The sequence below is a fragment of the Anabrus simplex genome, chromosome 1 (assembly GCF_040414725.1).
Source record: "Anabrus simplex isolate iqAnaSimp1 chromosome 1, ASM4041472v1, whole genome shotgun sequence".
NCBI lineage: Eukaryota > Metazoa > Arthropoda > Insecta > Orthoptera > Tettigoniidae > Anabrus > Anabrus simplex.
Window position 1 is genome coordinate 30,147,554 of NC_090265.1, and position 15,895 is coordinate 30,163,448.

At 40.0% G+C, this 15,895-nt stretch overlaps 1 protein-coding gene across 2 annotated transcripts in view; it reads left to right on the plus strand.

Moving 5' to 3' along the window:
* The window catches only part of LOC136860156 (embryonic polyadenylate-binding protein B), an 89,980-nt gene that overhangs the window by 29,649 nt on the left and 44,436 nt on the right, over positions 1 to 15,895 (plus strand). For both annotated transcript variants that reach the window (XM_067138739.2, XM_067138740.2), the window contains one exon: positions 14,033 to 14,123. In XM_067138739.2, the coding sequence (XP_066994840.1) occupies positions 14,033 to 14,123 (91 nt within the window). The remainder of the gene's footprint in view (positions 1 to 14,032; positions 14,124 to 15,895) is intronic.

Genomic DNA, 15,895 nt, shown 5'->3' on the forward strand with positions numbered 1-15,895 from the left:
ATGTTCAAAAAGGAGATATTTTATATGTCAATTTTTTAAAACAGTTATTGAAGAGGCACCCAATCTTTTCCCTGTTTAGGCTATTTAGCTCTCTGCATTCTAATGTGTCAGGTTTGAAAGGCCCGTATTCAATAATACTGTAGCAGAGATAAGAGATAAGTGTACCGGGCAAGTTGGCCGGGTGGTTAGGGCGTGCAGCTACGAGGTTGCATCAGGGAGATAGTGGGTTCGAACCCCCTATTGTTTCCAGCTCTGAGGATGATTTTCCGTGGTTTCCCCACTTTTACACCAGGCAAATGCTGGGGCTGTACCTTAATTAAGGGCACCGCCGCTTCCTTCCCACTCCTAGGCCTATCCTATTGTGGCCATAAGACCTCTCCTTGTCAGTGCGACGTAAAGCAAACTCTCTACCATTAAGTGACTGGAAGCGTAATCGTGACTCATCTTTGAACAGTACCATTGAACACTGCTGCACAGTCCAATTCCAGTGTTGATGCGCAAATTGTAATCGAGCTGTTCCGTGCAGGGGTGTAAGCTGTGGACCAACTGCAGGTCTTCGTGAGGTCAAATTGGCTTCTTGGAGTCTTCGTCTGACAGTCATCCCAGTCACAGTGGCATTTCTTACTGCCTCGAGTCGATTTCTGGCTTGGACGGCGGTAGTTTGGCGTTCGCTCAAGACTTGGATGGCCCGAAACCTATCGTCCTAGCAGAGGTAGACCTCTGATGGCCTTATCCAGGTCATCTGTAATAGATACCAAGTTTACAAAATCAACTTGGAACACGCTGGATGCCTCCATACGATGCACCGATAGCATTAGTCGCATAACGAATGCTGCGTTCATCATCCACCAATGCCACTGCTCTTGCAACATCTTCTGGTCTAAGAGGAATCTTAACTTGTCAAATGTGAAAGAGAAACTGAAGGAAAATGTTCATTTGTAGCAGATATTGTGTCACACACTGATAATTCATCAGTAGCTTCCACCCCAGTATCGTAAAATTTCAAAGGTGTTATTGATATTCGATGCAGTTAGGGGTCAAAAGTGTCTCCTTAAGTTTATTTATGATCTCTGAAAATCATATTCCTCTTTAAAACTGCAGAATATACATTATAAACTGCCTTTATGTATTTATTTTTATTTATTTATTTATTTCGACTTTCCCCAACTGGTGATTGCCCCTGAGGATGGAAGTATACAGAAAGACAATATGAATATTAAAAGTAATTGTGAGTTGGTTAGTATATTTGACACACTTGTTGTATTAGAAGGTTTGGGAGATATGGTTCTTCAGGATTCCTTTATTAATGCCTGATTGAGGTTAAATGATTTGCAGAACAGGACGAAAAACAGAGGAATGGTTCCTCTAGTGCCGACCATTAATCCATATCATCCAACAGGTATTGCTGTTGATAGAATGGGATGGTTGGTTCATATGTTTTCTTTTCCTCATGTACCTCATTGGCTTGTGTCTCAAATTTGATTGTCACATCTATTATAAAGACCTTTCGATGGTCTTCGAAGGCTATCATGTCAGTTAGACGGGTGCTGCCTGTAATAGAGAGACCGTGAACCTCCTCGAAGACTGTAAAGCCTGAGTCCCTTAACGCTTGAGCAATGACAGATCGTATTTACGGTGTCTAGTACTTTGTAGAGCTTCTCCATGCGAGCAGTAACCAAAGACGTGAGCAAGAGTTTCTACATTGTGGCAGCGCCGACAACGGTTAGTGTCCATGGTCCTGCATGGAATAGCTCATACAGTCGCTACATTGCCTGTCATTTTCAAGCCATCACGCCATTCACTACAAGGTAATCCTTGAAGGCGACTAACCCACTGATTGGCTGGAGGATGTTGACATAAAAGGATAACTCCTTTACCATTTTGTGGGAGATCGCACCACTTACCAAATTCAACTTCTCTCAACTTGGTTCTTATTTTCCAGATATCTAAAAAAACATCTTTTTTATTCAATATGTTGTCATCTCGTGTTAATTAATGTAATTAATGGAACAGTTCCCTCTAATAATTGTTATTTAACAGTTATGATTTTGTTCTTACAAATGATCCACTTTTTTTTTGTCCACCAGTGTATATTACATCATTTTGTGTTTTTTTTTCCCTTAAAGCATGGAGATATTAAGTGTTTATCATCACTAGGTTAGAATAAATGATACCTTGGAACATTCAAAATTGTATTTTCATAACATTTTTATTTTAGTTAATGATTTGAAGCATTTCAAATAATTTGCCATTTACTTTACCAATAAAATAAAATTTCGTCTCAAATTATTACAACCAAGCCTCACCAATACTCGGTTAACCCGTTAATGCCATGCGTGTCCATATGATCACGGCCTGCATTCTTTCATTTAGATTGCTCTCAGTGCTTTGTATAGCGCTGGAATTGATTGCTGACTGTGTAGATCAATTCAAGAAGCATGTGGTAACTGTGTGCGAGCATATTATTACGTGATACATATCGACTCATTGTTTCGGCACACTTTTGTTTCGTGTCATTGTCACAGCAGGTGAATCATGATGGCGCGCTTCAAGTAAGTTTGATATTTCACATATATTTATGTTTAGATTACACAACTCATATGCTTAACAAGTTTGGGAGTGATCTATGTACATGTTATGATGCAGTTAATTTACATTTAACAGTAAATATTACTCCCGTAGGCACTTAAATCATTGCGTGTGATCACGCTAGGCGCTTGTGTTAGCTATTCACCCTGTGCGTGTATTTGATGGTGGACGTTATGCTACCTGTTACGATTACTGTTATACATCAATTTTCATTGAACAACTTTATTCAATTTATGGTCATCTGTTCTACATTTAAATAAATTGCAACTTATTAACATATATGCAGCTACAAAACCTTGCTTCCCTTTTTACAGGGACATTATGCTCCAAGAAGTATTAGATATTCTTGAATCGGATGAACCAGTTGGAGATGTTAATAGCATTTTTATTGAACCTCCGGAAGCTAATATTCACTCCGACGAAGATTCAGGAGATGAAGATGTTGGTGGTTTGGTGGATAACCTCACAGGTCGCCAGCTTTCAAGTAAGGCAGAAATTGTACTCGTTGGCAACGATCGTATAGGAGGCACAGACGATGATCCCATTTCAGCAGGTATTTTAGATCAGTCATCTAGCAAGAAAACTAAACTTCAAAGAATAAATCCTGTGTGGAGTAAGGATGACAACCGAGATTCAGTTGGCATATTCCTGGAAGCCGATTTTTCCACCTTATCCGGCAAGTCTCCTACAGAGTGCTTTGAACTAATGTTTGACAACGAAGTGATGGAGTTCATAATTCAAGAATGAAGCAAGTTTGCCTTGTTTAAGAATTGTGATGACCCAAAAATTTCTAAGGAGGAATGAAAAGTATTTCTTGGTGTGCTAATTCTTTCCGGTTACAACAATGTGCCTAGCAAATGATCGTATTGGGAAGCAGCGGATGATGTACGTAATACACTTGTTGTAAATGCTATGAGAAGAGACCGCTTTCTGGAAATTTGTCACTTCATTCATTGCGTGGATAATACTCAGCCTGATATGTTGGATAATACTCAGCCTGATATGTATGATAAAATGTGGAAATTACGACCTCTTATAAACATGCTGAAGAAAAGATTCCTTGTGAATTTCTGGCCTGAAAAGGATTTAGATTTTGACGAATGCATGGTGGAATATTACGGTAGGCACAGCTGCAAGCAATTCATCCGCAGAAAGCCCATTCGCTTTGGTTATAAGGTTTGGTGTTTGAACACTCCTTCGGGCTTTCTCATAAATTTTGACATATATCAAGGAAAGAATCCTCATGGTAATACTGAATATGAGCAACGATTTGGTAAGTGTGCTGCTCCAATGGTACTGATGCTGGAAGAACTACCCGATGATATGTCACACTTACCCTTTCAACTATATTTCGATAATCTTTTTACTGGAATGGCACTTTTGGCTCATCTAAAACATTGCAGATATGGCGCTACAGGAACCATTCAAGAGAATAGAATTCCCAAAGACTGCTCGATCACACCTTCAATTGAAATGAAGAGACAGGCTCGTGGGACATACGACATGGCAACAAACTTGGAGGGTATAAGTATTGTTCGGTGGGTTGATAACTCTGTGGTTACCATGCATCAACATGCCATGGTGTTGAACCCGTTTCTAAGGTAACACGATACTTCCAGGCAGAGAAAAGGAAAGCGAATATAAACCGGTCGGCTGTGTTTGGAGCTTACAACAGTGGAATGGGTGGAACAGATAGGATGGACCAGAATGTGTCATACTACAGAGTAGGCATACGTGGAAAGAAACGGTGGTGGTCGCTATTCACATGGCTCCTGGACGTATCCATTCACAATTCATGGTTACTGCTAAGGAGGTCTGGATGTGAATTGTCACATCTAGAATTTCGTCGCCACGTTGTGCAAACATATCTACATAAGTTAAAAATAACGCCAGTAGGAAGAGGCCACCCCATCACCTCAAGATACAGTAACCAGCAGAGTAGTGTCACTGACGATGTACAACTTGACGGGATTGGGCACCTCGTAGCGCCCTGCAATCAACGACGCTGTGCTGGAAAGGAATGCTCCAGTACTGTTCGCACCGAGTGCATAAAATGTAACGTTGCACTCTGTGTTCCATGCTTTGTCCTATTTCATACAGTGTGAAGCATACAGTTCTTATATTTGTTCCTATTCGGTAATTTCTGTAAATTAGATAACTTGAATGTAATATATTATGAATATCTTGAGACTTTCATTGCTTTATGTATGTACAAATTGTAATTAATGTATATTCTTCATAAATTATCATCTTTAGTTTATTTTAGTGTATTTTGTTCATAATTTATCAATATCAATACATAAAATCTATAAATACTAAAGAAATGCTATACAGACTGAAATGCTAACACATCCGCCTAGCGTGATCATATGAACACGCCACCTAATGACGAAACCACGAAAAGTATGAGCTTAATATTTTGTAGTTATGTTATACTATGGACCTGAAGTGATTTAGACGAATTTCAAAGAAAACGGATGAAAAAAAATAATTTCGGCATTAAAGGGTTAATCAGACCATACAACTTCACAGTGTGAAATGGCAACTGTGGAATAAATGAATGATGGATACCATGTTGAATCAATCAAAGAACGGCCAAGCACTGAACAATTGGTCTACGATTTCATCTAGCAGTAATCAGTTCTATGCACAACACAGTAGTTCCAGATTACGCATATAAACTACCACACACACTGTGCATTATCTCGGAGAGGAATAAACCAGAATATGACTGGCAAATGAACACTATGTGGTGTCTTCCACAGAAGGCACACCTGGAACGAAGTTGTAATAACCTTGTAGTACACTCGTAAACATCTGTAATGAACTCGTACAGTAATGATTCCTTAGTCAAGGTTCTTCAACACTACCAACTTCATAATGGATAATGACCTCGTCGCACATGCGTACGCGTATATATATATATATATATATCTTGTTGTAACAATTTCAACAGACTTCAGCCATCTTTACCGATATACTCACTGTTTCCTATGTTGCACAATCTTCACTGCTAGGCCATGTATACAGATTCTTACTCAAATTAACCCTCCGTCGGTCGTGCTCTAATTTCGACACGATGTCGCGTGGCATCTAGGAGGCACCATAGTTTATTATTGAAATGAAACGGGCCCCTCTGGCTGTTTCCCTAGGTAAATTTCCAAATTATGACAATAGAAAGGTTTTGCATCTACTAGGGCATATATTTTTATCCCGTATTTGGCTGGTTTTGATGCGATATACTGCTTAAATCGGCATCTTTCACAAAGGGCTTCAAGCTTTTCATCTATTGTTACGAACGCCCCAAGGGAATAGTTCTTACAGTTGTCAACAAATGATTGAAATACTTCCCAGATAGCTGCTAAATTGTCCAAATTCTTATACTTCTCTCTTGTAACCCTGTTGTCAAAACGAAAGCAACGAGGCACAAATTTTAAATGCCTCAAATTCATAACAAGACAGAATTTTTCCATTCCATTGCCGTCCGTGCCCCTCATGCCCTCATTTTTGTTGGCATGTAAAGTTCCAGCCAAATATAGAAGTCCTAAGAATGCCTTTATTTCAGTATCAGTCACTTTCGCATCTCTTTCCCTTTGAAAATGTCCTTTTACATGTTCTATATATTGATTTGTATATCGAACGACATTATGTAACATTTCGTCAGTTATAAACAATTTCCGCACTCACTGTCTTTTACGTGACGTGCAGTTTGGTGAGCAAATTATGTGGGTGTGTTTTCTTCCTACGATTTGATTCAGGGTGCTTACGCCATTTTGTGTTTCCATCCTTTTCTGCATGAAACAGGATGTCCCCGATAAGAGATTCATCTCCCGCTCCACTTTCCTCAGTATCGGAATTGTCTTCTCTGCTCTCAGCCGGAATATCTTTAGCGTCAGTATCACTGTCCTCTTCATTCTGTTGCTCTTCATCAAAATTATCATCAGTAAGTAAATTGTGCATTAATTTCAAATCACTAGGATTGTTTACATTGAAGAACTGACGGTTACCAGCCATACTAAAAACACGGAAGGTTTAGGTCGCGTGGCATCTGGTAGGCGCCAACGTTCAGTATCCCAACACTGATGTAAGAAAACTGCTTATCCAAAGTATGGTAATGCCAATATTCGACTACAGTGACGTAGTATACAGTAACCAGAACGCCTCACTTTCCATCAAGCTCCAAAAGGCACATAACGCATGTGTTCGATTTATTTCAGATATACCAAGGTTTAGCCATATTTCTCCCGCACTTGGTAGGCTTTCACGGCTACGCTTAAGAGAGCGACGAAACTTACACACTGTTTCCCTGTTACATCGTATACTGAACCTTAACACACCTGAATATACCTTGCCACACAATTCCATTACCTAGCATCACCTTCTAGTATTCCTACCAGATCATCATCCACCTCAGTACTAAGTATTCCCATTCACCGCTCAACTGGCTACAGTAGATCATTTGTAGTCGCCGCCAGCCGAATTTGGAATTCCCTACCCGCTGAAATTAGGAGAGTGTCAAATCACCTCCGCTTTAAGAAACTGTCAAACCTGGTTAATAAATAATAATAATTTCTTATAACATTGTAGGATTAGATCATAGCAAAGTTATTAGGTTAATTAAAGCATGTAATTGATACCTTAAGATATTAAGTTGTAGATAATTTAGTGTATATTTAACTCTTCATGTAGGTGTATGTATGGTCGGACAGAATAGCAGGCTTCATAGCCTGAGTCCCGCCATATAAAACAAGGCAATAAATAATAATAATGATGTTATCAACAATAACAACTTCTCAACTGTATTGTAAGACACTGGCAGCTATGAAGATACCGTGAGTGCAGGTTCACCAGACGCATGCGCTGTGAAGTAGGGCGCAAAAAACTAGTGCTGGCGCCTTCTGGATACGGCGCAACCGACGGAGGGTTAAAAGTTATACAAATGTAAGGATATTCATGTTCAATATTCCCTAACTACAAATCATTCTTATAATATTATGCTCTGACATCTTAAGTGATATTCGGGTAAGAGGAGATAACGAGGAAGAGATAGGAGATTATAAAGCATACTTTACGGGTGTTAGAAAGGGAAGGGCAGGCTATGGGCTAGGGCTGTTTATCAGGAATACTATTGCATGCAACATAGTTTCTGTTAGGCACGAAAATGAGTGAATGATGTGGGTAGATTTGGCAATTGAAGAATCAGGATGAGAATTGTCTCAGTGTATTCACCATGTGAGGGTCCAGATGAGGATGAAGTTCACAAGTTTTACGAAGGATTGAGTGACATCGTGGTCAGGGTCAACAGCAAGGATAGAATAGTGCTAATGGGCGATTTCACTGTGAGAGTTGGTAATTGGTAAATGTGGGGGAGATATGGAAGCTAATGGAAATGGGAAGCGTTTGCAGGACTTCTGTGCTAGCAGTTACGAATACATACTTCAAGCATAAGGCTATTCACCGCTACACATGGGAGGCTAGGGGTACCAGATCCATAATAGACTATATCTTAACCGACTTCGAATTCAGGAAATGTGTTAGGAATGTACGAGTTTTCTGGGGATTTCTCGATGATACAGACCACTATCTAAGTATCTCTACACCTAGGGTAGAGAAATTGAAATCTGTCTGCAAACGAATAAGGGTAGAAAATCTCCAGAACGAGGAAATTAGACGGAGGTACATGGCTATGATTAGTGAGAAGTTTCGAACAGTAAACAGTAAGCAGGTTCAGGATATAGAAAGAGAATGGGTGGCATACAGGGATGCTGTAGTAGAAAGAGCAAGGGAATGCCTAGGAACAACTGTTTGAAAAGATGGGAAAAGGCAAACGTCTTGGTGGAATGATGAAGAGAGAGCAGCTTGTAAACATAAAAAGATCTATCAGAAATGGCTCCAAACAAGAGCCGAGGCAGACAGGGATTTGTACCTAGATGAAAGAAATAGAGCGAAACAAATAGTTGTTGAATCCAAAAAGAAGTCGTGGAAAAATTTTGGTAATAACCTGGAAAGGCTAGGTCAAGCAGCAGGGAAACCTTTCTGGACAGTAATAAAGAATCTTAGGAAGGGAGGGAAAAAGGAAATGAACAGTGTTTTGAGTAATGCAGGTGAACTCATTATAGATCCCAGGGAATCACTGGACAGGTGGAGGGAATATTTTGAACATCTTCTCAACGAAAAAGGAAGTCTTCCTGGTGGTGTTGCGAACAGCCAAGCTCATGGGGAGGAGGAACATGATGTTGGTGAAATTACACTTGAGGAAGTGGAAAGGATGGTAAATAAACTCCATTGTCATAAGGCAGCAGGAATAGATGAAATTAGACCTGAAATGGTGAAGTATAGTGGGAAGGCAGGGATGAAATGGCTTCATAGAGTAGTAAGATTAGCATGGAGTGTTGGTAAGGTACCTTCAGATTGGACAAAAGTAGTAATTGCACCTATCTGTAAGCAAGGGAACAGGAAGGATTGCAACAACTATCGAGGTATCTCATTGATTAATATCACCAGGCAAAGTATTCACTGGCATCTTGGAAGGGAGGGTGCGATCAGTAGTTGAGAGGAAGTTGGATGAAAACCAGTGTGGTTTCAGACCACAGAGGGGCTGTCAGTATCAGATTTTCAGTATGCGCCAGGTAATTGAAAAATGCTACGAGAGGAATAAACAGTTGTGTTTACGTTTCGTAGATCTAGAGAAAGCTTATGACAGGGTACCGAGGGAAAAGATGTTTGCCATACTGGAGGACTGTGGAATTAAAGGTAGATTATTAAAATCAATCAAAGGCTTTTATGTTGACAATTGGGCTGCAGTGAGAATAATGGTTCTTGGTTCAGGGTACTTACAGGGGTTAGACAAGGCTGTAATCTTTCACTTTTGTTGTTCATAGCTTACATGGATCATCTGCTGAAAGGTATAAAATGGCAGGGAGGGATTCATTTAGGTGGAAATTTAGTAAGCAGTCTGGCCTAATGCTGACGACTTGGTCTTAATGGCAGATTGTGCCGAAAGCCTGCAGTCGAGTATCTTGGAACTTGAAAAAAGGTGCAATGAGTATGGTATGAAAATTAGCCTTTCGAAGACTAAATTGATGTCAGTAGGTAAGAAATTCAACAGAATTGAATGTCAGATTGGTGATACAAAGCTAGAATAGTTCGATAATTTCAAGTATTTAGGTTGTGTGTTCTCCCCGGATGGTAATATAGTAAGTGAGATTGAATCATGGTGTAGTAAAGCTAATGCAGTGAGCTCGCAGTTGCGATCAACGGTATTCTGTAAGAAGGAAGTCAGCTCCCAGACGAAACTATCTTTACATCGGTCTGTTTTCAGACCACCTTTGCTTTACGGGAGCAAAAGCTGGGTGGACTCGGGATATATGAATAAGTTAGAAGTAACAGACATGAAAGTGGCGAGAATGATTGCTGGTACAAACAGGTGGGAACAATGGCAGGAGGGTACTCAGAATGAGGAGATAAAGGCTAATTTAGGAATGAACTCGATGGATGAAGCTGTACGAATAAACCGGCTTCGGTGCTGGGGTCATGTGAGGCGAATGGAGGAGGATAGGTTACCTAGAAGATTAATGAACTCTGTTATGGAGGGTAAGAGAAGTAGAGGGAGACCAAGACAATGATGGTTAGACTCAGTTTCTAATGATTTAAAGATAAGAGGTATAGAACTAAATGAGGCCACAGCACTAGTTGCAAATAGAGGACTGTGGCGACGTTTAGTAAATTCACAGAGGCTTGCAGACTGAACGCTGAAAGGCATAACAGTTTATAATGATTATGTATGTATGTATGTATGTATCTTAATTTAACAAATTCACATGATGTTCACTACTTTGTATTACAAACTATTTTATGAAAATTTTCTAACCTAAAATTGGGGATCGTACATTTTGTACTGTACGTAGTGAAAAGATGCACTAGAGAAGCACTTGAAGGAGTACCTGTGTTTAATTTTAAGAACATCGTTAGGGTAAGTTTGGAAGTTCTAGAGAGGTGAGAAATTGCCTCAACTAGAATTGGTGAAGCTATTGGTTCTGCAGTAATAGAACTGAAAAAGTAATTTTTTTCCCCCCACTCCTACTTCCATATGATGTATATCACTACTAAAAAGTAACAATTACTAGAATGTAATGATTGCAACAAGAAAGAACACAATCCCAACTCAGAACCACCAACTGTGGAAGAGGTTAGGAGCATCATAAATATCTGGAAGGATAATAAAGCTCCTGGGGAAGATGGGATCATTGCAGAACTCTTGAAATATGCTAACGAGAATATGATCGTCGAACTGACACACATTATAAGTAAAATTTGGGAAGAAGAGCAGCTTCCAGAAGGGTGGACGTTGGCACTCATACATACTATACACAAAGAAGAGGATAGATCGGAGCCTGGGAACTACAGAGGAATATCCTTGATACCAGTGGCCTATAAGGTTTTTCAAAAGCGTTGCTGAACAGAGTAGAAAAGCAACTAAATCCACTAATTGAGAAGTAACAAGGAGGGTTTAGAAAGGGAGATCAAGTGCAGAAAAATTTTGAATCTGAAACTTATCACCTATAAAAAACAGAGGAGCAAGAATTTTGTGCTCACAGACTTCCAGAAAGCCTATGATTCAGTAGATAGATGAACACTGTTCCAACTTTTAGTGGAGATGAATTTCGATAGAAAATCCAGTGAACTGATTGAACAGACCTTAATTAACACAACATCCAAGGTAAAGTTCCGAGGAAAGCTTTGAGAGGCCTTCAAGATTACAACTGGAGTCAGACAGGGAGATGGACTCTTCCCTTTGCACTTTAACTGTGTGCTTGATAAGATGATCAGGAAATGGTGACGAGAGTGGAATACAACTGGGGTGCAAGAAAAAAGGAATACGGGTAGATTGTCTAGAATTCGCAGACGATATTGTGATATTGTCGGAATCCTTAGAAGAGGCGGTTAACGAAACCATGCAACTACAGAGACAAGCGGCTAAAGCAAGCCTACAGATCTCTGTCGAAAAGACACAGTATATGTCAAACATCAATGCAGCTCCTAGATGGACGACAGTAGAATGAGGGGAAATTCAGAAGGTGGAGGAGACATTTAAATACCTTGGAGAATGGATAGACACTGGGCTGACAGAAAAAGAAGCAATGGGAGCGTGAATAAACAAAATAAATTTAGCATACAAACTATGAACGTCTGCAATGAGAAGAATATTTTGATTAATGCAAAATTGAGACATTACCAGACAGTGATCCGGCCTGAAGCTTTTGTACGCAGCAGAAACTCTTAACCTATTAAGAACAGGAGCACTTAAGAGATTAGAAATGGTGAAACAAGAGATTCTCAGAAAGTTACAGGAACCGTGAAGCACAGAGCACTTTAGAGGAGGAGCAAACAAAGAACTGTATAGCAAGATAGAGAAAATCTCGGACATCATACGGAAAAAGAGCGTTTTCTTCAGACACATTCTGAGAATGGAGCAATGTCTTGTGAATAAGAGGACCAAAGTACACTGGATCCAAGAGCTACAAAGGGATCTAGAAGAAATGGGAATACAGGAACCAGAGATATACAACAGAGTGATTGTTAAATATTGCACAGGTTATCAGGACAGAACTAGGCTCAGAACAAAATCATCATGGACAGAAGAGCGAAGAAGGTCGCAAAGTATGAGAACAAAATAATATTTTACAAGGAAAAAGACCAGAAGAAATGAAGCTGTTACGAATTAATGTGGTCCTCGTATGGCCATAACAAAAAGATGAAGAAAGTAACAATTTTATTTGAAGAAAAAAATTACAAGTAATCCAATTACTTTTACTCATTTACTTCCCAAACGTGATAAAGGACCATATTATTATTATTATTATTATTATTATTATTATTATTATTATTATTATTATTATTATTATTATTATTATTATTATTAACTTTATTGGCCACATTAGACCACTTGAGTCTTCCATGTACACTTTTTCTTCGAAGGTTGTACTGTTTGATTCTTCTTATCTGCCCAGTACTTCTTCATTCAGATCGCAGTGTTCTTAATTCGTCTGAAATCTCTACAGGCTTTCTGTGTATCATTTCAGTTGAAAATTTGTGATTCTTAAGAAGGGTGGTAATTTTATTCTTGTTCTCTGCATCTGTAATTTCGAGTCTGTTTTGAGATTCTCTTGAATTTCTTTGATTCTATACTCTCGTGTCTTCTTTCCCAGATTTCTCATCACTAGTTATCGTAAAATCCTCATTTCGGGTAATCGTAAGATGTGAAGGAAATAAGATGGGTCAATCTCTCGATGACAGTTTCATTGGGGAGGATTCTCCTGGCTCCTTCAACCTGGTACTTTTTATCAAGTTCCAATAATTCTTCTTTCAGTTTTGAGGAACTGATCAGTTATTACATTATATTATTATATAAAACATATACTAATTTTGTCCTTCTAGAGTTTTCTGGGTAAGCTATATTGAGTGGCCTTCCATTTGGAGCTAAGATGTATAGTGTGTTTGCCTTTCCAACAACCTACATACAGTTGACCATGGGAGAAACATGGTTTCCAAAGGTCGAGTCGAACAACTTTAAGCAATTGTCCTTGTGCCTTGTTTATGCACATAGAAAAATGAAACTCAGGCGGAACGGGAACGGCATACGTATAAATTAAAACAGTATATCTGAAGGGATGATTTGAATCAGGGGAATGAAAACTTTGTTTGTGGCATGTCCAGTGATCGGTGAAAATCTGTGCTTACCTGTGACAAAAATTTCAGATCTCTGTGCGCAGTAGATTGGACTGGGCATCACACACATACACATAGAAAAACAGTTTAGGATATTATGGACTGAATGTGGCTCGTCGTGTTGCAGACCGAAAATAGCTTGACTTGTATCAGCTATTTAATGTATGATATAGATGTTGATTCCCTATCTGATGGGCAGGCAGGCATCAATTTTTGGTAATGAGACGAAGTATCTCAAGTGCATTGGCACTGCCGGTGACTCCAAGTAGCCTACGCAGTGGCCTCCACGGTATGCACTAGCCATGCGTCTTGGTGGGTGTGCTATTTACCAACTGATGGGCCCAACTTAGCACACAGGGGCGAAATGCTGGCAACCAGGAATGAGTTAGCTGGAAAATTTATAATGTCCAATAACAGACCATTTATATTCATATTTAATGTATGTTGCGTAGCGACAGTGTCCTGATGACAGCATGTTAGGACTGTCATATCCCAACACATTTTCCACCAGTTTTTCGTTCACAACTCCCCAACGTACGTGAAAATAAAAAAATCTAACTTCAAGGTGCATTTGGACCCCCTTCCATCCACCATGTTAAAAAGTGCACATCTCTCCATGACCCTCTCTCTCTCTCTCTCTCTCTCTCTCTCTTTAATTATTATGATTGACTGTAGTCTCACTCACTGGTTTAACTACTTTTTTCTTCTCTTCCAGGGCTATGGAGGATGCAGAACATATGATTCTTATGTTCCCAACTAATAAAAAGTCATATTACCGTAAAGCAGAGATTCTTAACAAGTTAAAGGTAAACATATTTTTATCTTGTCTTAACTGTAAACTGAGTTGTCAGTTCTTAGACCCTCACTGGATACTTCTATACAGAATAATAAACTGCCATCTTTCTCATCACTATGCGAGACCTTACGATCCATAGCCATATTTACCCATGCTAGCTGCTCTCTGTTTGTGTCCATGTGATACCCAAGTGACATTATCACTAAGCTTCTCATTAAGGCTGCTGTGGTTCATATCCCAGCGGATATACGTTGTTGTTTTTTTCCAAAATGTAAAGTCCCTTCCTTATGGTTTAGACTCAGAGTGAAAATTGATCTCCATGGCTATGTTCACAGTATTGTGGGGGTTGTCAGGGTCGTTAAAACTAAAATCACTACTCAGAGATGTAGCATGTTTTCCAACTCGTTACATTTATTAAACTACTAAGCTCACCGGACAAAAGATTATTCACCCCTGGAGAAATCATTACAAGTATCATTTAATACCGTGTAACTCCGCCTCCGTACTTGATAACCGCATGGATCCGTTTAGGAAGTGAGTCCACAAGGTTGCGCAGGTATGTCACATGCAGGTTAAGCCGCTCTCTGTGGATTTTATGGCGCAATTCCACCAAATTGCAGGGATGCTGAAGTCGGCATTTTACCCACTGTTCCAACATGTCCCACAGATTTTCAATGGGGTTCAAGTCAGGTGATTTTGCAGGCCAATCAAGATGTAACAGGGCGGGGGAGTGTTCATAAAACCAGTCACATATGCATCCAACCCCATGAACTTTGCTGTTGTCATCTTGAAAAATCGTGGTATCAATAGCATTTTAACGCCGACCTATAGAGATCTTTTGCCCCTACTTGCACCATGTGATATGAACCTGCGTGTAATTGGAATGGACAAGTGTAGAGTGTTGAATGTGAGGAAACGAACGTTAAGGACAGCACAAACACCCAGTCCCCAGGCCAGGGATATTAATCATTTACAATTAAAAACCTTTGACACAGCCAGGAATCGAACCCGGGGCCACCAGGTGACAGGAGAATGCCTTGCCCCTACACCGCGGGGCCAGACTATCAATAGCATACTCATCATTTAGAAAGGCAACGCTGGTTCATGTTAGTAGTCACCTCAGTGAGTACGCTCCCAAAACATCACAGACCGAGCTCGATAGCTGCAGTCGCTTAAGTGCGGCCAGTATCCAGTAATTGGGAGATAGTGGGTTCGAACCCCACTGTCGGCAGCCCTGAAGATGGTTTTCTGTGGTTTCCCATTTTCACACCAGGCAAATGCTGGGGCTGTACCTTAATTAAAGCCACGGCCGCTTCCTTTCCATTCCTAGGCCTTTCCTATTCCATCGTTGCCATAAGACATATCTGTGTCGGTGCGACGTAAAGCAAATATAAAAATTTAAAAAAAAAAAACATCACAGACCCACTGACTGCAGCAATTCCTGTCTGGTTTGGAAGCGATCAAGATTCACAAGCTGTGACGTGTGTCATGGGTCCCTCTTAGTCAGGATCCTTTTCCGACCACAATTATGACGTGGTCCGTGGCCACATGTGGTACACCACTGCTTGTAGACACGTTGAACAGTCTGCTGCGAAACACCAACAAATCCAGCAACTTCATGCACCATATGGCCATGGGCACGGCCAAACACTATTGCCTCTTTTTACCGCTCTGCCACATCCTTACACGTACAGGTTTACACGGGCCCATTGTTTAAAATCTGCTGATCCAGCCACAAGAATGAGATATTGCGAGTGGTCTCATGCATTATTGAATGATCGT